This window comes from Thermothelomyces thermophilus, chromosome 1, assembly GCF_000226095.1.
Source record: "Thermothelomyces thermophilus ATCC 42464 chromosome 1, complete sequence".
NCBI classification, from domain to species: domain Eukaryota; kingdom Fungi; phylum Ascomycota; class Sordariomycetes; order Sordariales; family Chaetomiaceae; genus Thermothelomyces; species Thermothelomyces thermophilus.
This window is the reverse complement of record NC_016472.1, coordinates 3,904,562-3,925,594: the sequence shown is the minus strand read 5'-3', so window position 1 is coordinate 3,925,594 and position 21,033 is coordinate 3,904,562. Positions and strand designations below refer to the sequence as shown.

The 21,033-nt window shown below is 58.3% G+C and overlaps 8 protein-coding genes across 8 annotated transcripts; 4 read left to right on the top strand and 4 right to left on the bottom strand.

The window, feature by feature from the left end:
* Nucleotides 1–44: 44 nt before the first annotated feature.
* On the bottom strand, nucleotides 45–1,207 carry MYCTH_2296133 (uncharacterized protein). The gene is made up of 2 exons (XM_003659250.1): nucleotides 1,007–1,207; nucleotides 45–804 (listed from the first exon to the last, which is right to left on the bottom strand). Exons 1-2 carry the CDS (start codon nucleotides 1,115–1,117, stop codon nucleotides 88–90), a joined length of 828 nt encoding a protein of 275 aa, XP_003659298.1. The 5' UTR covers nucleotides 1,118–1,207; the 3' UTR covers nucleotides 45–87.
* A 2,338-nt stretch (nucleotides 1,208–3,545) lies between these two features.
* Nucleotides 3,546–6,402, top strand: MYCTH_2296131 (uncharacterized protein). The gene is made up of 2 exons (XM_003659249.1): nucleotides 3,546–4,619; nucleotides 4,699–6,402. Exons 1-2 carry the CDS (start codon nucleotides 3,708–3,710, stop codon nucleotides 6,292–6,294), a joined length of 2,508 nt encoding a protein of 835 aa, XP_003659297.1. The 5' UTR covers nucleotides 3,546–3,707; the 3' UTR covers nucleotides 6,295–6,402.
* Nucleotides 6,403–7,071: 669 nt separating this feature from the next.
* MYCTH_2296130 (uncharacterized protein) lies at nucleotides 7,072–9,123 on the top strand. The gene has a single exon (XM_003659248.1). It carries the CDS (start codon nucleotides 7,095–7,097, stop codon nucleotides 8,952–8,954), a length of 1,860 nt encoding a protein of 619 aa, XP_003659296.1. The 5' UTR covers nucleotides 7,072–7,094; the 3' UTR covers nucleotides 8,955–9,123.
* A 380-nt stretch (nucleotides 9,124–9,503) lies between these two features.
* MYCTH_2296128 (uncharacterized protein) lies at nucleotides 9,504–10,674 on the bottom strand. Its single transcript, XM_003659247.1, has 3 exons — nucleotides 10,519–10,674; nucleotides 10,127–10,329; nucleotides 9,504–9,976 (listed from the first exon to the last, which is right to left on the bottom strand). The coding sequence occupies exons 1-3, from the start codon at nucleotides 10,529–10,531 to the stop codon at nucleotides 9,626–9,628; spliced, it is 567 nt and encodes a 188-aa protein (XP_003659295.1). The 5' UTR covers nucleotides 10,532–10,674; the 3' UTR covers nucleotides 9,504–9,625.
* A 468-nt stretch (nucleotides 10,675–11,142) lies between these two features.
* Nucleotides 11,143–12,291, top strand: MYCTH_2106821 (uncharacterized protein; the record flags this gene model as incomplete). Its single annotated transcript, XM_003659246.1, has 1 exon — nucleotides 11,143–12,291. One exon carries the CDS (start codon nucleotides 11,143–11,145, stop codon nucleotides 12,289–12,291), a length of 1,149 nt encoding a protein of 382 aa, XP_003659294.1.
* Nucleotides 12,292–12,926: 635 nt separating this feature from the next.
* MYCTH_2296126 (uncharacterized protein) lies at nucleotides 12,927–15,324 on the bottom strand. The gene is made up of 4 exons (XM_003659245.1): nucleotides 15,173–15,324; nucleotides 14,851–15,088; nucleotides 14,491–14,793; nucleotides 12,927–14,433 (listed from the first exon to the last, which is right to left on the bottom strand). The coding sequence occupies exons 1-4, from the start codon at nucleotides 15,218–15,220 to the stop codon at nucleotides 13,100–13,102; spliced, it is 1,923 nt and encodes a 640-aa protein (XP_003659293.1). The 5' UTR covers nucleotides 15,221–15,324; the 3' UTR covers nucleotides 12,927–13,099.
* A 1,445-nt stretch (nucleotides 15,325–16,769) lies between these two features.
* On the top strand, nucleotides 16,770–19,597 carry MYCTH_2075799 (uncharacterized protein). The gene is made up of 5 exons (XM_003659244.1): nucleotides 16,770–17,037; nucleotides 17,173–17,933; nucleotides 17,994–18,140; nucleotides 18,197–18,325; nucleotides 18,382–19,597. Exons 1-5 carry the CDS (start codon nucleotides 16,818–16,820, stop codon nucleotides 19,336–19,338), a joined length of 2,214 nt encoding a protein of 737 aa, XP_003659292.1. The 5' UTR covers nucleotides 16,770–16,817; the 3' UTR covers nucleotides 19,339–19,597.
* On the bottom strand, nucleotides 19,570–20,823 carry MYCTH_2106818 (uncharacterized protein; the record flags this gene model as incomplete). The annotated part of the gene is made up of 1 exon (XM_003659243.1): nucleotides 19,570–20,823. The coding sequence occupies one exon, from the start codon at nucleotides 20,821–20,823 to the stop codon at nucleotides 19,570–19,572; it is 1,254 nt and encodes a 417-aa protein (XP_003659291.1).
* Between the last annotated feature and the right edge of the window lie 210 nt (nucleotides 20,824–21,033).

The window sequence follows — 21,033 nt, the reverse complement described above, 5'->3', positions numbered from 1 at the left end:
GAGACAAGTCCATTCATGTGTCGAAACGAAGAGCCGAGGTGAAGAGTAAAAACGAGACAGATAGCCAGCGCGCACGCTACCCTACTACTACTCCTGCGGCTTATCCGTCGCCACTTCCACATCCCCTGCCGCGTTCGCGGGGTGGTCCTTCTTCGCAAACTTGCCCGTCTTCCCCAGCTTTGTCTCGGTGACGTATTTGCGCAGCCAGATGATGGACCAGACGACGCCAAAGATGATGAGGCAGCCGACGGCGATGCCAAAGACGTAGGCCGCGACCAGGCCGTGCTGCTCCTTCGGGTCGAGGAAGTCGTACGGGTAGAAGTCCTTGGAGGCCTTGGTGACGTAGGCCAGGGCGAGGTAGAGGGCCAGCAGCAGGACGAGCCAGAGCATGTGGACGGGCGGGGGCGTGCCGGTGCGGGGGACGAGGAGCTCGAAGAGGGCGAAGGCGCTGTTGAGCGCGTGCTGCGAGACGTTGCTCCAGCCGGCAAAGACCTCGGCGAACCAGGTGCCCGAGTAGAGGCGGGCCCAGTAGACGATGGTCACGATGAAGGGGTAGACGACGATGGTGGTGTAGAAGGCCGAGTGGAGCGCCTGCAGCGGGCGCGGGAACCGGTCCAGCAGCGGGACGCCCGAGCGCGCGTACGTGAGCGTGTGCGTCGCCGAGGCGAGGAAGTAGAAGGCCAGGCCCCAGTACGTCAGGTGGGTGAAGTAGCTGAACGTATCCCGCGACGCCTCGCAGCCCGTGGCCGCCCGGGCGCACTGCCACGCCAGCACGAAGAGGAGAGTCGTGAAGGCATAGAGGGACTGTTACGGTGGGGGCGCGAGAGAGGGAGGGAGATACGAGACGCGATCAATTAGCGGGTTTCGCCCTCTCCTCAAGTGAATGTGGGGACAATGGGAGGATGCTCCGCTCATTAATTACGGAGTAACCAAGTATATAGCAAGGTAAGGGTATATTTATATAAGGTAGGGCGAGGCAGATTCCCTAGCAAGAGCGGAAACTTACGATGAGAGCCCTGCAAAAGAAGAGCGCCCAGGGCGACAAAAGCCACGATGTCTCGAAGCGATGGGTTGGGTCCCAGGGACCGGTCCCGAACTTGAATGCCTGTAGAGCCATGCTTGGTGGCCGGTCGCAGCTTGCTTGAGCGCTTGATCGCTCGGCAAGCTGACGGGAAGCACGGGAGGCAACCAGGAAGTGAAAAGAAACGAAGAAGAGGAGGACCCGAGTCGGATGCACAGAAAGCCAGTAATCAACAGAAAGCAGAGAGAAGGCACGAAGGAGTTGCGGCTGAGATGAGATGGACCCCTGGTCTTGGCAGATGCTTTACGAAGGAGCCACGCGCCTCGCACAACGGAGCGGCCCAGTGCTCGATTCGGCAGTTGCGCCTCGGTCTAAAACCCGATCTCTGTCGATGAGGGCTCTTAGCGTAGCATTCGTCTGAGAAGACGACCATTCCCCCGAGATCGACCCCACCTGTTTCTGCTTTGTTGGTGAGGCCGGGCCGAGTTGGTTGGAGGAGCAAGTTTGTATGTACATACATCTCCGTACATCCATACACAACAAGCGCCTGCATTCGATTCGACATGCGCTGCCGTTCACTGCATACATAATCAAGAATTCGGAGAGACTCTCGAAAACCAGCCGGCCAGCGCCAGTCGAGCTCAACTTTGAACCCTCAAGGCCGACCGGACGTTTCGTCGCCGATTCGGCTCTCTGAAGACCGCGACCCATGCTTGGTGTCCCAGCAGCAAGGTACCAAAGTATGTAGTAGTGTAGTCCGGTCTCCGTAGTCAAGCTGGAGGCACTTGGGCATCGGCTGTCAAGATGGATTAGGTTTGCGGGGTGCGGAGACCGGAGCGGAAAGAAGACGATAAGGAACGTACGCTGCCTATATTTCACGAATAGTCCGTTCCTCATACCTCATTTGCTTGTGTGGAATTAGTACACCTCTGAATGCCCCAAGTTCGTTTCCTTAATCCTGTTTTGAACGTTACTTGACTATGTATGTACGAGTACGGACTCGTAAAGCGCACCGTGTACGGAATCAGATTGCAGCCCTGCAGCCCACTATTACCGTGTTTGGTCCTGCGCCTGCAGGTAAGGCTTTGCAAGCGCCCCCGGTCTCGCTTTTGGGTTGGATCTTCCGGAACCCCAGGCCACGTTCTGCAAGCACCTAGCGATTCTCTGCAGGAGCTCTGGCCTATTTGTGCGCGCCCAGCACTGTCTGCTGGCAGCATCACATTCGGCAGAAATAACGGGGGTAGGCTACAGCATGATGAAAAAGGAGGAAACGACAAGGAATACGAAGAGATTCAAACCTCTGCCAGATCCTCGGCGTGACTAGTGTGTCGATATATTTACGCCGTGCTCCGGATTTGTGCCAATACTAGCGTGTATATATATTCCGTAATCCGTTCTCTCCAATGAGCTCTCCTGGAGCAATATCCGGTTTCAACAGGGCCCAATATCAGCGCGGTAACGTTATAATCGAAGACATTCTGCAATGCGCCGATCCAAGTCTTGCGGTCGGGGCGGAGAGGCGCATGCAATCGGCAGCCCGGGTGAGCCCCCGATTCCCTGGGCCGGGCCCTCGATTGGCCCACAGATGGGATGGCGAGCTCTAGGCCCGCACGACATGCAATTCGCCCAAAGAATCGAGCCCCTTTCGGTTTGCTCGGCTGGCACCGTGCTATTGGTGACCCCCGGTCACCAATGATACCCATTTTCCTCAAATGGAAACGCACGCTGGACCCCGGTCCTAGGACCGCCGGCCCCCCCACGATGCAGGGAGCTGCCCCGGTCTCCCAGGTACCAACTCGCCAGCGCCAACTCGGTCAAGAAGTCGCGGTGGAGCACATTTCGATTTTGTTGCTTCTCCTACGAGTTTCCAGGCCACAACAACCCCCCTTTCCCCTGGAGATTCCCGATCGAAACGGTCTCGCCAAAGCTCCCTTTGCCACTCGCTTTGCGTGATCCTTACCGCATTCGTGTCTTGCAAAGATCTTGCGGCCAAATCTTCGAACGTTGCGTTTTTTTTTTTTTTATTCCCACCCGTCGACGTCTCGAGACCGTCTTCTCCCGGTTTGATACAACGACGAGCTCAGATCATCTACGGCCGACCAGCTGGTGCTCTTGTGCATTACGGGCCTCGCGAATCAACCAACTCAGCCTTCCGAGCGTTGCATCAGCGCTCAACGAAATCAAAGTTAACCCTTGTTTGGAACGTCGGCAGCAGCAGCGTCGGAGAGCTGGGGTTCCCGTTTCCGGACAGAAAAATAGGGAGTGCCGGCCTGGTGTTTCCAGCGCCTCCCTCGCCTTGATCGAACTGCGCCAAACCTTAGGGACCGTCACCACTATGTTTCATCGCGGGGCACATCCATGACAGGCGCTCCGTTAAGACACGTCGAGATCTCCGCCCTGCTCTACGTCTTATTTACGTTCCCATATCGTCCCCGTTCCACCATCCAGAGCTCCGTCGCCTTGTAGAACCGCCATTCGACCGATTAATCTTCCATCGCCACGGGAGCTCGCAGAACGCACGAGTGCTGGGCCCCACCGGTGAGCTGCCCCTCCGCCTGTACACTACGCCAGAATTCCCTGCCGATCGCCGCCCGTGATCAGCGGCGAACGACCGCCGGGCCCCCCCGGCTCCTGGAAGCTCTCGGTAGTGTAGATTGGCCTGGATGACCTAGGAAATCACCCCACCATGGCTTTCCCGCGACCTCCATCATCTTCCAGCCTCTCGGAGATGCAGCTACCCATCGTGCTGGCGCCTGACATCGATGATGAAATGAGGGCCGGAACAGGCCTAGAGGTCGATACCCGGCCGAGGCAGGACGAGCCGCAACAGCCTCCGGTACCTCAGCATCCCATCCCGTCCATGCAGCAAGCATTCGCAGAATCCCTGGTGGAGGCCACACAAGGCGATGCCGTAAAGAAGCCGAAGCTTCGCACCGGCGACGCCAGGGCGAGGCGCGACGAGCTGCTGGACCAGGACAGGGATGACCCGCCTCCGACTGCCCTGTGGCGCTGCCGCCCGGGCCAGAAGACACACGAGCTCTGCCGGTTGATAGCCCAGATCTCATTCGGCGTGTACTTGCTGCTCAATGGCATGGCCAACAGCCAGATCCTGGTCGTCTCCATCCTTCAGGGCCACATCGACGAGGTGGACGAGTTCCTGGAGACGACGCTCGAGGATGTGGACTTGGCGATGAGGGATATAGAGGAGCGGATCAAGCACCTGAAGCTGCCCATGGACAACATCGGAGTTTTTGAGCGGATGCTGGAAGATCGCAAGTTCCGCATGCAGATCCTCGAGGGCAACCAGAAGATCGAGCACATCCTGGCTCGCACCCAAGCCGCGCTCAAGCAGACGACACGAGACCTGGCGGAGGGGCTCGCGGCGACTCGAGAATTCACCATTTATCTAGCGGAGCAACAGCATGGGAGTTGGCGACAGGAGCGCCCCGACGTGATCGACATATTCGACGCCATGAAGGGTAACACGGACGGGTGGTTTAATGCATTCATGGATTTGCAGGCCAAAGGGAGCACGCTGAACGCCCTGATGGTCAGGTTGACTGATATGGTCTCCGAGATGGAGCGGAGGGCTGGAGAGGTGAGCCGAAGGACGAGGGTACGCCTGCCCTGGCTATCCGTTGGCCCCGGAGAGAAGTGGGTGACTGACCGACTCGCAGCTCACCGTCCAACCGTACTCGTCCCCGGGCCATAGCCCTCAGCCATCCGATGCCTCGTCGGTCACGACGCCGCCGAGTTCCCCGCCGATCAACATACCCAACTCGCCCCCTCGGATCTCGCTACGGCTGAGTACTCTCAACTCCGGGAAGCTGTCACTCGACGCCGGAGCGCTGTCCGCTGCCGAGCTGGACGGTTCGACCGAGCAGCAAAGCCGAAACGACACGACGCCGCGGTCGCCTCTGGTGGTGACTTCAAGGTCTCCGCCACCTGAAGAGTCTCCCCCGCAGTCGCCCTCTGAACCACCACCACCGCAGGCGCCCCCGGCCCGGAACCCGCGCCGACTCTCCAAGAAGCCACCAGCACCGTCGGACTTGCCGAAGCTGGAACTGCCCAAGGAAGAGGCTCTTGGGGAGAAGAAGGAAGAGAAAGAGGAGGGGGGAGAGAAAGAAGAAAAGGGGGAAAAGGAGGAAAAGGAGAAAACGGAAGAAAAGAAGGAGAAAGAAAAGGAAGAAAAGGAAGAAAAGGAGAAGGAAGAGGAGGAGAAGGAAGACAAGGAAATGGAGGAAAAGAAAGAGGAGAAGGAAAAGAAGGAAGAGATCGAAGAGGAGAGCCCGTTGTATATCTTGCAACCCCGAACCTACACGCCCCAGCCGTCGCCACAGCCGTCGCCCGGCATTAGCGGTCGGCGGGTGCCCAGGGCACAGCCAGATGACGTCCAGAGACCGAGGGTGGACTCTTCTTCGGCTTCTTCGGTCGAGTCGGCAGCCCAGATAACGCTCGAACCGGCAAGGCCCCGAGTCGAACAAGTCGTCTCAAGGCCGCAAACAGCCCGGCTAAAGGTCGTGGAGATCGGCGCCAGAACGGATACCAAGCCCAGCCCAACAAGGACAGATGAACGGCCCGAGGCCCGCCCTGGGTCTCGGCGAGATCCGAGTCAGGCACCGGAACTGGTCATTCCCCAGGACCCCGAGGTGGTGCCGCCGCAAAGGACGTCGCTCAGACAACGCGTCTCGCTGAAAGGCACCGTGCCGATATCGATCCAGGTCCCCCCGCCGAATAGCATGGGGCCACAGCAGCGGCCGCTCCAGGCAGTTCACCGGGCTTACCAGTCCCGGGATTCGGCATACGGATCCGACATGGAGCGGCCGCCGGTCGACTCGATGGCGTCTATTAACGCGTCAATGGTCGAGTTTCCCCCGCCGTTCGTCCAGCCCCCGATGATACCTTCCCCTCATTCCGAGAGGCAGTTCTTTCGCCCGGTGCAGCCAAACCCTTACTCGCCGCTGCAGCAGAGGCCGCATACGTCTGGCACCGTCGCTCCCCACCACTTTCCCGCCCCTCCCAGGAACGCTCCTTCGAGGATGGGGATGAGCATAATGAGCAGCGGGACCGCGATGACCAACCAGACGGGAAAGACAGTCAAGAAGAAGCGCAGCGCGTTCGGCTGGCTGAAGAAGGCCTTCGCCCTCGACGAGGAAGAACGCGCCATTTTCGAGCAGAGGAAGAGGGAGCAGATAGTCGACAACCCTTACTACGCACCGAGGAGCCAGGAGTTCCTGGACGGCAAACGCATTCGGCCACCTCCGGGCCACTGAGAGGGGTGACGCGCTTACCCGTGTCCCCCCCCCCCCGGCTCCCCCTCTCCTCTCTTAGCCATGCGGCGCGGCACGGGCCGGTCGATGGTGAAACCGACCAGGTCGGACTTCCAACCACTCCCACGCGTTTCGCTTTTGCCGAGACGGTTTCGCTCCGTACCCTCCGCGTTTGATACCCGGCAAACCATGTTTCGGCATCTGGCCATTATACAGTATCACGGCCTATAATATAGAATCTTGATTAATATGTGTGATTTATATCTGTTTTTCTTTTTCCATCTCTTATTTTTTTCCCCTTTTTGCACGGGTTTGGCTTGCAGTTCAATGCTCTTATTCACTCTCTGTATGTAGCAGCTGGGCCTGGTTTGAGAACGGACCGAATTGGTTTCTCTCTGGGAAAAAGGGTATTGCATAGCGAGGCAAGCGCAGGAGTTTCTTGGTCCCTTTGTATTTGAGCTACTGTTAATTCTTGGGTTGGGTATACTATATGTATCTTGGAGTCTAGCGAGCACGTGCTTTCTGAGCATTCTCATAAAAGTAATTGCAATGATACATCTACTTGGTACTGTCTAAAGTTAATCTGCTTTGAGATTAAAGGTAGCATTGTAGTCACTCCGTAAAATTACCAAAATGCCGCCATGTTCGAACACGGTATGGTTACATTTCTTCTTTTGTACTGTACTGTATTTGTTACGTAATCCGCTCAGAGAGAATCGATTCGAACCAACTTCAACTGGGAAAATCCTCCGCTCGAAAAAATTTCTCCTACTTCTCTCGACATCCTCGACGCGTCGACCGCCATGGCCCAACCACCCAAAGATCACCTTTCCAATCTCGACCGGCATGTGCAGCTGCTCGAGAGCAAGGTGAACAAGCTGCGCGCGTCTCTGACGCACTGGCAGCAATGGTTTCTCGACTACTCGGCGCTCAAGGAAGAGGTCGAGCAGCTTCCCACTGACCCTCCTCCGCATGAGCAGCTGCGTCGCATCCGTCGCGATTTCGACAGCAAGCTGCTCACGAAAAAGGAGATCCATGAGATCATGGGCAAGAATGACCTCAGGACCACCGAGCAGATCGTAAACACCCTCTCGCGGCGACTCGACTATGTCGAGCAGAACATTGGCACGCTGTCGAAGCTCCTTGAGAAAGAGGAGAACAGGCTCGCCGCCGCATCTGTCGTCGCACAGCCGGAGCTCGGGACCGACGAGGAGAGCGGCCTCCCCTTCACCGACATCATCGAGGAGCTGGACGAGAACGACAATGTCGTCAACTTCCGGCTGCAAACTGGTGCGGATGCTGAGCCCAAGATTGTCGACGCATTGAAGAAGGTGGGCATCGAAGAGAAAGACCTTGCCGCGACTGAGGCAGACTTGTCCAAGTCGGTGGAAAGGATAGACCTCGATGATGCGAAAGAGGGTGAGGCCAGGGACGAGCCGGCTCCGAGTCCCGGACAGAGCACAACCGACGCCGCTCGGCAAAGCGCCCCCAGCACCGAGCCTGCCGGTCGCAAGAAGTCTGTCTCCTTCGCGGAGGATACCAAGGCTGGCCATGAGCCTGAGGAGCCCAAGCCTGCAGAGCCAGCGCCTACAGAGCCCACGCCTGCGCAGTCAAGGGCAGCTCAGAATCTTGAGCGGCTCATGCAGAAGGCCAAAGAACAGGAGGCGATCGACTTGTCGGACGCCGTCATCCCGGAGGACGAGTCACCAGAGGACAGCAAGCTGCGCCGCGAGATGCTGGAATACGGCATGTCGGAGATTGGCCCCGTCGTGGCCGAACTTCAGCTGGAGGAAGGCGGCTCCGACGACGAGGATAGCTTGTGGATCGGCTCCGATGACGAGTTCGAGTCGGAAGTCACAGAAGAAGATGATGATTCCGAGGACGAGCTCGGCCGCTCGAAACGCAGCCCGCTCACCCCGGACTACATTAAGCGCATGCAGGAGCTTGAGAGGCGGCTGAACGCCCAGTCCGCCTTCACGGTTGGCGCGTCAGAGACGAAGCCCAAGAAGCCGGATGAGGGTATTGGGCGAATAGCGGTGGTTGACGACTCCAAAGCAGCAGCTGCCACCACGCCAGCCGCGCCGAAAGCAAAGAAGAGCGTCAGCTTCGCCTCGAAGCTGGATATTGCCCCGGACACTGCATCTCGGCCGACACCAGATGCCAGGCCCAGGGAGCGCAAAACTGTGCAGGTCGGCGATGTCGTGGAGAAGACGACCCCGGAAGAGACGCCCAAGGACCCGGACGAGCCGCCGAAGCGCGTGTCTAGGTTCAAAAAGGAGCGAGCGGCCGCCTCGTCTCGTTCACGCGGCGGACTTCCTCCCGGACCACAACACCTTCCCGCCAACTTTGGCGCGGCCAACCCCAGTAGTGTCCCAGATGAACCCCATCCACCGGAAGACGTCCCCCTGGCCCCGACGGTTGTTGAGCGACCTACCGTGCCAAACCCGACGGAGCCAGATGACTTGGACGATGCTCTTCTATACCAAGCAGCCGCGGTTGAGTACAACCGTTTGCGGAACAAGCTAATCCAAAAACAGGGCGGTGTTATGCAGCAAGACGGAGCCATTGACAGTGAGACGGGTCAGGTTCCCCTCGACGAGGAATTGGGCGGACCCAAGCGGATGAGCAAGTTCAAAGCCGCCCGGTTGGCCAAGCTGCAATAGCCCGAAAGGTCCAGAGCCAGAGGCTGTACTATAGTCGACGTAAATCGCGCTATACCAGCGTTTCCGTCCCTAGATCGTGCAGTGATCACTTTGTGTGGATCACGCCTTTTCCTTTTCCTGCCTTTTTCTTTCTCTTTCTCTCTCTCTCTCTGTGTTCAACTAACCCAGCACTGCCGAGACGTTGAGCCGGCGTGACAAGGTCGATCCAAAGCCTCACCACCAAGTCGGTGGCATGACACAAGATTCGGAACGCTCACTAATCTGACTATTGATGGTTTGCAGCTCTCCATCTGCATTCGCATTACTAGCGGTTCCAAGAATAAGCGGATGGGCTCTCTGACGCCTTGACCCTTGGCAAATATACCCCATGGTCCCGGCGATTCGTTTCACCCCTCACATTCTATTCTTTTCTCGGTACGGATAGACTCAATAGAACTCATGTCCCAAAGGGGAAAAAAAAAAGGGACGCCATCTTATTCTCAAGTTATCTGATGTCGTCTCTGGTGTCACTCGTGCCACGTGCCAACAACAACAACCCTTGATTTTAAATTCGATGAGGGAGGATGGGGGAGTTCAAGACGTCATATGAACACACTAAGCAACATACACATGTTTGTGCTGTACACACACGGGGGGAACTGGGGGGTGGGTGAGTGTGCATGTAATTATTATTAGTTGATCTTGGCCTTGCTAAAGTCCATCTCCGGGTGCTGCTCCTGAAACTTCTTGAGTATGTCGAGCTTCTTTTGCTCGTCGCTCGTCGGCAGGCCAAGCTCCTTCTGCCGCTGGTCGTACATCATCTTCTCCACCATGCCGCGCGTCTCGCCGTCCAGGTCCGACAGCTTGCTGGTCTCGGGCACGATCTTGGTCACGTCGATCTTGGGCGCCGTCGTCACCACGTGCGCCCACCACTCCATCTTGTTCACCTTGTCCAGGTGGATCTCGATCACCTTGGTGTTGTCGGGCGCGGTCGACAGCGTCCACGTGCTGTCGTCGGTGCGGATCGGGTGGGGGAAGTTGCCCTGTGGATTTTTTTTTTTTAAAAAAAAAAAAGACAACAATGTTAGTGAGCCGCCGGGGGGGGGGCCGCTTTTCGTCATCCAAAGGAGAGAGAGAGAAGAGGGAGGGGTAGGTAGGGTAGGGATGGAGGAGGAGGGGGTGATTCGACTAACCTTGAGGATGGGTTCTTGCCCCTTGATCCCGGCCGAGATAAAGTCCTTCTTCAGCTCGACGACGATGTCACGCCCCTTGAGGTTGCCCGGCACCGAGATGGAGACGTCGAGGTCGCCGATGGTCTGGGTCCATTTGTACGGGAGAGCATCCTGCTCGGCTTTCTCTCTGGCGCGGGCCGCGGCCTCTTCCGCGGCGGTCGGCTCTAGTCACGGCGGGCGATTGTGTTAGCGTAGTTTTTGAATACGGCGTAGTGGTTCGTCGAGGAGGCCAAATAGCGGTTTTGGGCCTTGCGAAGGGCAGAAGGTAGAAGTCGCCGCTAGGCCCCTCACTAGTCGTCCTTTGCTAGGATGGGAAGGGAATCGGATATCAAACAGCAGCAGCAGCAGCGCACCTTTGTCAGCCATGTTTGCCCCTTTCTTTTCGACGATTTGAAATCTCCGTGGGTGTGTGCGTGTGTGTGCGTGCGTGTGATGTGTGTGAAACTCCCACCACCGATAGGAGTTTGTCACAAGGCTTAGGTTTCCCTTATTTTTTTTTTCGAAGCTCATGGAAGGTGAGCTCACGACAGCTTCTGGGATGGTGGGGCACTGTCTGCCTGCCCATGCTACGCCCCTCCACCCCGCACCCCTTGAGGCCCCACAGGCTAGACTCGCAGCCTTGCACGTAGATTGACAGGGATCAGGTAAGCTTGGCTACTGATTAATCAATCGTACAACACTGATAATCCGTACTCCGTACGTTACTTCTCCGTACGTTGAACGCTCAAGCAACGAGCCCAGCTTTGGGCCAGCCGCACCTGCCAAACTTCCAACGGTTCTGGATAATCAAGAGTGGGGTGATTTTTGCCTCGGGAATTGGAGAGACTACTACAGAAACCCGTCCTTGTTCCCTCGAAACCGACTATTTATTTATCTTCCTCGCCTTTCCCTCCTGCCACCATTTCACAACGATTCTTCCCTTTCCACACGTCACCGCCGCCGCCGCCGCCGCCGTCGCCACCGTCCTCTCGCCCACCATGTCGCGAAAACCGGGCTCGGCCCTTCCGAATATCAACTCGGAGGACATGTGCCCGGTGTGCAAGACGATCCGGTACCTGAACAAAGACATGGAGTTCCTCATCAACCCGGAATGCTACCACTCGATGTGCTCCAACTGCGTCAACCGGCTCTTCAACGACGGGCCCAACCAGTGCCCCTACGCGGGCTGCCACCGCACGCTGCGGCGCAAGGGCTTCCGCAGCGCCTTCTTCGGCGACCTGGCGGTCGAGCGCGAGGTCGACATCCGCCGGCGCGTCGCCGCCGTCTTCAACCAGGTCGAGGAGGACTTCGAGACGCTGCAGGACTACAACAACTACCTGCAGATGGTGGAGGACCTGACCTTCGACCTGGTCTCGGGCAGCGAGGCCGCCCGCCGCGCCGCCGAGGCGACCCTGCAGCAGTGGGAGGTCGAGCACCGCGCCGACATCGAGCGCAACCGCCGCGCCGGCAAGGAGGCCGACGAGCAGTCGCGCCGCCGCCTCGCCGCCGAGCGCGAGGCCGCCCGCCAGAGGCGCCTCGAGGCCCTCCGCGAGGCCGAGGAGGAGAAGCGCGAGCGCGCCAGGAGCCGCGAGGCAGAGCTCGACAGCCTCGCCAAGGGCGAGCCCCTCCCCGCCGCCTCCGCATCCGCCTCTGCGTCCGCCTCCGCGCAGAGGGTGCAGCTCAAGAGGCGCGGGCAGGCAGCGGCAAACAGGGCGGCGGCGGAAGCTGCGGCAGCAGCGGCAGCAGCGGCAGCGGCGAACGGCTCCGGCGGCGTTGCCGGAGCCGGGACGGCTGCTGCGGCGGATGTCGGCCGGCTGTCGATCCGCGGGCTCAAGGAGAAGAAGAAGGCACCGACGCCCGAGGGGCCGTACGACCCCTTCGGCGGGCTCGACTTCGTGCCGAGCCGGTACAAGCTTCACGACGGGCTCTCGCACCCGGCGATCGAGAAGTACAAGGTCGACCCGGCGCACGTCACGGGCGGCTACGACTTCGACGCGTACACCGCCAGGGCCATGTTCGAGGCCTTTGCCGGCCTGGGCGTCTTCATCGAGGACGAAAAGGAAGTGGGCATTGGGTTGTCAGCTGGTGAGGTGGCCACCATCGGCGCCGGGATCGCTGCCGCGGGCGACAAGATGGAGTTGGACTAAATTCAGGGCGGGGGGCCTCAACATGATATTATAAAGTGCAACCTTTTTTTTTTGTGTGTGTGTGATCTCTTGTTCCTGCATAGCATTGGGCGTTTTTTTCTTTCATGGCGGTCAAGGGGGGTAAGTAACAAAAGCAATGTTTGGGAAAAGGCAATACCAAGGTTTAATTCAAAACATAGAGATATATAGATGGATCAACGCGGTAGCTCCTCAGTTCATCACAAGTGAAGATGGAGTTGCCGGTCAAACAAGCCTCAAGCCGCCCGGGAAAGTTCCGATTTTTGGAGACGAATCCGTCGCTTCGAAGACGACGCCATGATGAGAGAGACCGGGAGTGTTCATGGTTAGTTCACCACGATGATGCGTGCCCGGCCAATCCGCAACAATCAACAAGCCCGAATGAGTACTCTAGCCTCCAAGGGTTAATTAAATTCCCACTACTTTGAAACGAAACGCGGAGATGAAAAACAAGGACCGTGATCCCGGAAGCGGCTGCCAGACGAACACTAGCTGGTTGCGTCCTCCAAGCTCAAAGCTATCATGAGCTAACACACAAGTACAGTACCTACTCTCCATGCCCTGGAAGCGGAGGAAAACAAAGGGGAGGGGAAAGACCAAAAAAAAAAAAAAAAATATTTACCATACCCAAACGCCACGCTATATGCTGCCAAACGAACGAATAACCCAGCGCTACCGCAAGCTATCATCCCTGGCTTGGCTTCTTCCAACATTTCTCCCCCTAATGTCCCGCCACGTCAACATAACCACCGCCGGCACTGGGGAGGTTAAAGTAGCGGCCCCCCCCCCCTCATTGCTGCCAAGGCGTTTGTTGCGCCGGCCGGGGGAAGACCGGGATCGTCTCGAGCTGGTCGAGCCCACCGCCTATTGGCTTTTGGTTATGCTGCCAGCCCAAGCCGGTATTGTGGTTGACAAAAGCGCTTTGGCGGAAAGGATTCGTGCTCCCGGTAGGCTGAGAGAGAATACCACCCGCCGTAACAGGCCGCTGTTGGGTTGGCTGGGCCGGCTGTCCGGCGCCAAAGTTTTTGGCAAACGGGTTCGTCCCGGTCTGAAGCGGCTGCAAGGGAGGAGGTTGGCTCGTGGGTGACTGGGCGGGCTGGGAGGACTGGAATGGGGAGCTCGACGTTGGGGTACTGAACGGCTGGGCTGCCTGGGGAGATGAGCGGGCAAAAGGGTTGGTGGATTGGCTTGTGGCGGGCCGCTGCTGCGTGTTGGCTTGCGCAGCGGCAGGGCCGAAAGGGGTGGTGCCTGTCTGCTGGTTCACGAGCATAGACTGGCGGAACGGGTTAGTGGTCTGCTGTGGGGCCTGGAGGCCCTGGAACGAGGCCGACGTGGTGGCACTCTGGAAATTGGCAACCGAGTCTTGCGGGATCGGCGAAAGGGTGTTGGGCTGGAAGCCAGTAGTTTGGGACTGGGGGGAGAACCCCCCGAAGCCGGCGCCGGTGAAAGCCGGCTGCATCTGCTGGGGCGTCGTCTGCCCGGCCGGAGAGAAGGCGGCTTGGTCCTGTTGTTGGAACGGACTGTTGGAGCCAAACGCGGGGCTCTGGGAAATAAAACCGGTCGAGAGCTGCGGAGGTGATTGCTGTGGCTGGAAAGGCGCTGGGCCCCACGGTGACATGCCCATCTGCATCTGCGCCTGCGGTTGGGGCTGCTGCTGCTGCTGCTGCTGCTGTTGCTGCGGCGGTTGCACGGCCATGGGCGTCTGATTCTGCTCGATCGACTCGAAAAAGTCAATCAGGTCGCCGTCCGGGACTTTGGGAGGCTCTGATTTCGCCGGTGCTTGTGATGGTCGCTCATTCGTGTTTGCGCTGGACGAGAATTTCGCCGAGTCGAACTTGGCCGTCTTGGACGCCCCCGCGGACGCGCCTTTAGACTTCTTTGCCTCCAGCTCGGCCAGATACTGTCTCCGATGGATTTCGAAGTCGGGGTCCTTCAAATACTCGTCCAGCTGGCGGCCTAGGTTCACGGGAGCGTGCTTCAGCTTAGGGACTTCCACTCGGGTGTGGTGCTCGTATTGCCTGGCAACACTGAGATACTGCACAACGTAGTCCGTCTGTTTCGTGAAGGTCCGGTAGATGTTCAGGGCCCTCTCGGCGTCCGGCTTGGACAGCTCGAAGAAGTGGCCTGTCGATCTCGTCAGTTGGCACGGAGAGTATCCTACCGCGCGAGAAGACGACTCACCGAGAATGTTGATCAGGGCCTGGTTCAGAACCTGGAAGAGGGCTAGAAGGTCCAGCACGAGCAGCCTGAAGACGGTTATTGTGATCTCGTTTTCCGGCTCATTATCCATCACGTCGCACTTGAGAAGGGCGGTGAGCTGGTACTGGATGGCCTCGGTCTCCCTCAGGAGACCCTTCTCCACAGAAAGCTTCTCTAGCCGCGGCTCTTTGTACCGCACCCAGTCAATCTTGGTTTCCCGATAGGCGCGGGCCCGCTCGGTCAAGTAGTTCGAGTAGTGGCGGATGTTTCGGCCTTGGGTTTGCGCTGCAACACGGGCATCAGCTGCTGATGAGACCGGGAACAATCGAGTCCATTACTGACCATCCGAAAACACGCTCACGGCCAGCATGTTCTTGTGCTTGGCAAGGTAGGCCAGCGTAACATCCGGCGAGCCTTCCCGGATCATCAAGTGGACTGTGATCAGGCTCTTGAAGACAATGGTCCATGTTGAGTCGCGGAGACGGTACTGTAACGCTCTGAACACCTCTCCCACACCGGCCTCACCGGCGTGTGTTGCGACAAGGATGTGCTCAATGTATTTCGTCTTCGGAGGCGCGGCCTGGAGGCATCGGTGCCGGTCAGCAGCGTGTCACGACAAGGGTGGTCACGTCAGATGGAAGCCAGAAGAGAACAAGCAGCATACCTTCACCTTGGTCGCGCCCTTGACCGACTTCTCAAAAGAGCTCGCCATGGCTACCGACTTTTGGCGCAGGCAGGACACGCGGAGTTTGAACCCGGACTATCTCGCGGGGGTGCACGACTTCCGAAATCCTCGGGCGATGTTATCGACCTGACGTTGCTGGCGGGGAACGGTAAATTATCACTCGGCGGTTGATCTCAACCTCGGGCGGACGTCCTGGACGGCGGCTAAACGGCACGCGCGGGACGGAGGAAGTGGTCCTATTGTATGTGTAACAGTCGGGCCACCCACGGGTAGCGCTCGACCTGGAAACCGGTGATAGAACCCGAGACCGAACTCGAGCGCGGTCTGGCGTGCGCTGATACGTTGGGTTGGGCCTTGTTGGTCGGCGGGGGGGCCAAAAAGGCTGAAGGAGTTGGAGTTGCTACTGTGTAAAATGAGGTCGGTTCATCTGCCCGACCCAAACATGGGCCTGAACTGGGGACCCATGTCAGAGTAACCGCAGCGCGCAGCGCAAGAGCGCACAGGCTTGGCAGATCGAGGGTGCACGGCCCGGGAGGGGCGCCCAGTCAAGCCGCACAAACATTCGACCCAGTTCGACCCGACCAGTCGAACCTCTCGCAACAGAGCCGACTGCACCAAGAACGTGGCCCCGCTGACCAAAGTAGAGAGAGAGAGACCCTTAGGTAGCTACGGTTTTTACCTGGGTGTACGATACAAGTTGGTGTTACTACAGAGTATTGTTGGGTTACGTAGAAAGATCTCTACTCGGAAGACAACGAATTCTTCTCAGGCAACTCGAAACAGGTGCAACTCACAGCCATAGCCATATTGGTTGGAATCCTCATGTGTTTCAGAAAATCCGGAAATACATTGACTTGTTTGCTGCATTCTGTCTGATATCATGTGTTTTCAACTCGCTGTAGCACCGTGATAATACACGTGTCTCAAATCCAATCGCTGACTGTCAATCAAGATACGCATCGCGGGACGGGGTTCGACGACCTCCACTTGAAGGTCATCTCATAAACAAACCATCGCCCATTGCGCCCGCCATTGCAGTGATTTCCTCCCCGCAGGACACGCCCACTTGGTCGCCCGCGAGGCCCTTCACATTCAAGTAATCAGAGATGCCGTGATCGCGTCCGTTGAGTAACAAGGTCTGTGTGCCGAACGCTGATTTCATGCTCCCTTCCTTCTATCGCACCCAAACCACTTAAGCCCCGTGAGGGGAGAGTTCGAATGGTCCAAAAGGAGGGAGTGACATCATATGGAACACCTCGGCTTTCATCATCTAGAGGTTGTTAGCAGGAGCTCGTACGTGGACCGGTAGATGGTTGTGGTTGGCACTCACTTTGTTTTGAATGGAAGGGATGGAGAAAGAAGAGAAGAAAAGTTGAAAAACTCTGAACCGCAAATTGTTTTTGAAGGGTCGATGCTGCTGGACCACTGGACCCACTTTCGTTTTGGTCGGGCCAAACATCGGCCGAGAAAAGGGTGGGTCTAAGCGGTTTACCATGTAGAGTGCGAGCGACCAGAGAGAGCATCGGGCGAGCTTTGTATCTCTCATCGCGACTTCCCGCGATTTGCTTTTTATAAAGATTGGAGACTTGAGGCACTCTCGGGACTGAGTTGGCCTCAACAACGAATGGCCCTGCCTCAAGCTTCGCTTCGGCGTTTGGGTGCCGTCGGCCAACGGCAACTCGGAGGTCTGCGAGTTCCTCTCCGCCCGCAATTGCTTCACCTCGGGAGATTTCAGGTCTGCACTCGTCTTACACACAGTGCTGCTCAGTCCAAGGCTGCTGAGGGTGTAACACCCGACCAAAAGGCGGTCGGACAGCAGTTGCGAGAAGAATGGTCTAGATATAGTATGCTTTTGCCTTTGCTTCATTTTTTTTCTTTTCTTGCTTTTCTTTTTTCCTTTTCTTTTCTTTTCTTTTGTATTTCTTTCGTTTTGTTTTCTGTTTTCCAGGTATGGCGTGTTTCCAAGCTGACTCGTCAAGATTCGTTCCCGAAGCCGTCCGGCGCGCGGGACTTTAAGGAGGGTCAGACCGTCACGGTCCACGGCTTCCTCGCAAGAAAACGGATAAAGTCGTCCAAGCTCGCATTCGCAGATATTCAGATTGACAATGGGCCTGCCGTCCAAATCACCTCGAGTTTCCAAGAGCCCGACAGCCCGGGCCATGCGGCAAACCAGGCCCTCCGGAGCATCGCCCTCTACAGCCCAGTCTCGGTCACGGGCACCGTTGCCCGACTACACTTCGACACACAAACTGGGCAAGCACAGTCCCCTTGTGTAGATCACGAGAATGCGTCTTCGAGACCCGGCAGTTTTCCGGAGCACGTCTTCCGTATCGACCTTGACCTACAATCCATCCAGCCCCTGAACGTCTTCCCCAAGGACATCATCGTCTCCAAGGGTGTCCAGTTTCCTCCCTCGGCTCGCCATCTCCAAGTCCGGTTCTCGGACCCCCTGCGCACCCGTCTGCTCGTTCGGCCGCAAATAGCGTTCCGGCTGAGGCAGTCTCTGAACGACCTTGCCTTCACCGAGGTCGAAACTCCCGTTCTGTTCAAGTCCACGCCTGAGGGGGCGAGGGAATTCCTGGTTCCGACAAGGCGCCCTGGTCTAGCATACGCTCTGCCACAGAGCCCCCAACAATACAAGCAGATGCTCATGGCCAGCGGCATCAGAGGTTACTACCAATTTGCTCGCTGTTTTCGAGACGAAGATCTGCGGGCAGACAGGCAACCCGAGTTCACACAGGCATGGCAATACCCGTTTCCGCGAGCGTGATTCCTGGGCGTGCGGGCTAACTGAGCGAAGCTGGACCTAGAAATGTCGTTCGCCACGGGCGAAGATGTCATGCGAACGGTCGAGTCGATCATTTCTGACCTGGCCGTCTTCCTGGACTCGGACTTCTGTGTCGTGGATGAAGGCGAGGAGACATACCTCGCGCCGAGAAAGAGTTTGGTATGCCGTCCGGTTCTCTAAACCCAAAGCCACGCCCTCCTCTAACGAGTCCACAGAAGGCAAAGAACCGAGAGGATTCCGCTCCGGGCTCGCGGTACATGATGCCGCCGTTCCCCCGTATGTCTTACGAAGAGGTCATGACGAGGTTCGGCATAGACAAGCCCGACTTGAGAATTCCATTTGAGGTAAAACCCCACGCATGGCCAATTTTCATGAGTGCTCATTTATTTAACGACCATAGCTTCACCGGGTTGATCACATCCTGCCCCGGTCGTTTGTTTCCATGATCACCCATCTCGAAAACCCGATTGTGGAGGGCTTCAGATTCCGCCCCAGCTCCGGAGAAGGAAGCGAGGTTTCCATGTCTGGTTTCGTGGACGAATTGATGAGGACCCTACCCCCGGCCCTTGCCCAGAATCCGGACGGGGCACCGGTCGCACTCGTCGTCGACTCTTCGAAGCCGCTCCGGGGCCTCTCACCTCTCGGGTTTGAAGGCGCCGGTGCTCTGGAGAGCGGCGAGGCTCCCGGCTTTGGCGATCTGGAGGACGGCGACGTGGTTGTCTTCCAGGCTCGCCAAGACAAGTCATTCCAGGGTGGTTCCACCGCTCTGGGCACGTTCAGGAATCTGGTATACCAGGCGGCCGTGTCCAAGGGCCTGCTTCCCAAGGACCGAAGTTTCAAGTTCCTATGGGTCACCAACTTCCCCATGTTCACGCCCGACAACGAGACAGACCCCGGTCAGGGCGGACAGGCCGGTTTCTCGGCGACCCATCACCCGTTCACTGCGCCGCTGACGGACGAGGACGTCGAGCTGCTCGCGACCGACCCCCTGAAGGCGAGGGCTGACCACTACGACCTTGTCGTCAACGGGGTCGAGCTGGGTGGGGGGAGTCGACGTATCCACGTGGCCAGGATGCAGGAGTACGTCATGAGGGAGATTCTCAAGATGACCGACGCGGGCGTCGCTCAGTTCTCCCACCTCCTCGAGGCTCTGCGTGCTGGTTGTCCGCCCCACGCGGGATTCGCCCTCGGGTTCGACCGTCTTGTCGCGGTTCTTACCTACACCGACTCGGTCCGCGACGTCATCGCGTTCCCCAAGTCGATGAAGGGCGAGGATTTGACCGTCAAGAGTCCCGGTCGTGTCACCAAGGAGCAGCTCGAAACCTACCATTTGACCACCTTCCCCGGAAAGAACTGAGGGTAGGCTCCTCCAAGGGCGACCTCGCCGTGTATTATTCACACATGTATAAAACAAAAGAAGCGGGTGTGTATGCACCGTATGATACTCTGTTGTACGAAGTTGCGGGTGGGATAGACGGGAGCATCTTGGCCAGCAAAATACCATGTACTACTACTATTATTACGGCTCCATATTGTACTCTCTCGCATCCTTTTTATTTATTAACCTGCCGCTGCTCCAAGAAAATATTCACCCTCTCCCCATGGTTCTCCGCCACACTGCGAGAGGCTGGCCAAAGCATACCAAAAGCACCGAGCTCGCGACTGCCAAGGCAGCAGCCGCAGCGTCGCCAGTCTTCATCTTCTGACATGTCGCACCGCCGACCTGCACCACCACCGCGGGCGGAGTCTCGGTCGTTTGCGGCTTCCCACGGGTAGGGGTGGTTGTGGTTGTGGTCGTGGTGGTGCTGAAAAAACCCGCGGTCGACGGCGCCGGGGTCACCGTGGACGAGCCGTGCTGCTGACAACGACCCTCGTCCCCGTCATGGTGGTCAGCCGCGGCACCGGGCGCGGCTTCACTGGCCGACGAGGCAATCGAGGACGCGTACGACTTTGCCGAGCTCGCCAGCGCCCTGGCCGACGCAAGGTCCTCCTGCCAGTCGCGGGCATTGACTCCCATCTTTGACGAACCTGCCAGGTCCGCTGCCGCCGCCGCTGCCTCATCCATCCCGACAACGCCCTCGCCGTCCGCCGTTGGTTTTGCCTCTGCCTCTGCTGCCGCCGCCGCCGCCGCTGGTTGCTGACGCCCTGGGCCACGGCCCTGGGCCGCCTGTGCCTGGTACCGGCCTTCCTGACCCCCCTGGCGCCCCTTCTCGCGACCCTTGTCCCGGCCGCGGGCGGCGTCGTTGCGGGCGCGCGAGATGGCCCTGTCGCGGTCGGCGCGCCAGTCGCGAGCGCGGGCGAGGAGGGGGGGGAGGAGCTGCGGCGGAGGAGGCCCCGCGGTTATGGTCGCCGGTTGGTGGTGGTGGTGGGCGCCACCGGTCTGCTCCGGGCCGGGGCCGGGGGCGGGGGCGGGGAAGGTGGTGGTGGTGAGGACGGCCGTGCGCCGGAGGGAGTTGGCGGGCGGCGGCGTTTCCATGATGATGAGGGTTGTGCTGGTAGTGATGGGCTCCTCCTCTTGCTCGTTCTCTCCATCTCTTTCCTCTTCCTCTTCCTCTTCCTCTTCCTCTTCCTCTTCGTCGTCGCCCTTGTCGAAATGTTTGAGCCCAGTGGCGGAACTGGCCCTTTTACCGGCTATGGCGGGCTGGTAAGGGGCTGGTGTTGGTATCGTCACGCGCGCGGTGCTGCTCGGGTGGTCGCCAGCCGGCACATCCATCCGGACTCTGAGGGCAGGCGTGGGCGTGGGCGTGGGCGTGGACGAGCCGTCCTGGGTGGCGAAGTCGCCGGTCGTGGCGAGGCCGAACGGGGCAAGGATGGTTGTGAGAGTGAGAGCTGAGAGATGCATTGGAATTGATCCTGGAGCCGGGCTTGCTCTATTTTCTTTGTTGACTTGCGAGATCTCGATGGGTCCGGGGAAGATATCTGCGTTGAGAGTGAGAGCCAGCTGGGGAGGATGGCACAGGAGTTATATATATACCAGGGAGGAGGGTATTCGGACTTCGCCATCACTCTCAGGACGCGGACGCGAGTGCCACGGAGTGCGAATCGGCGATTA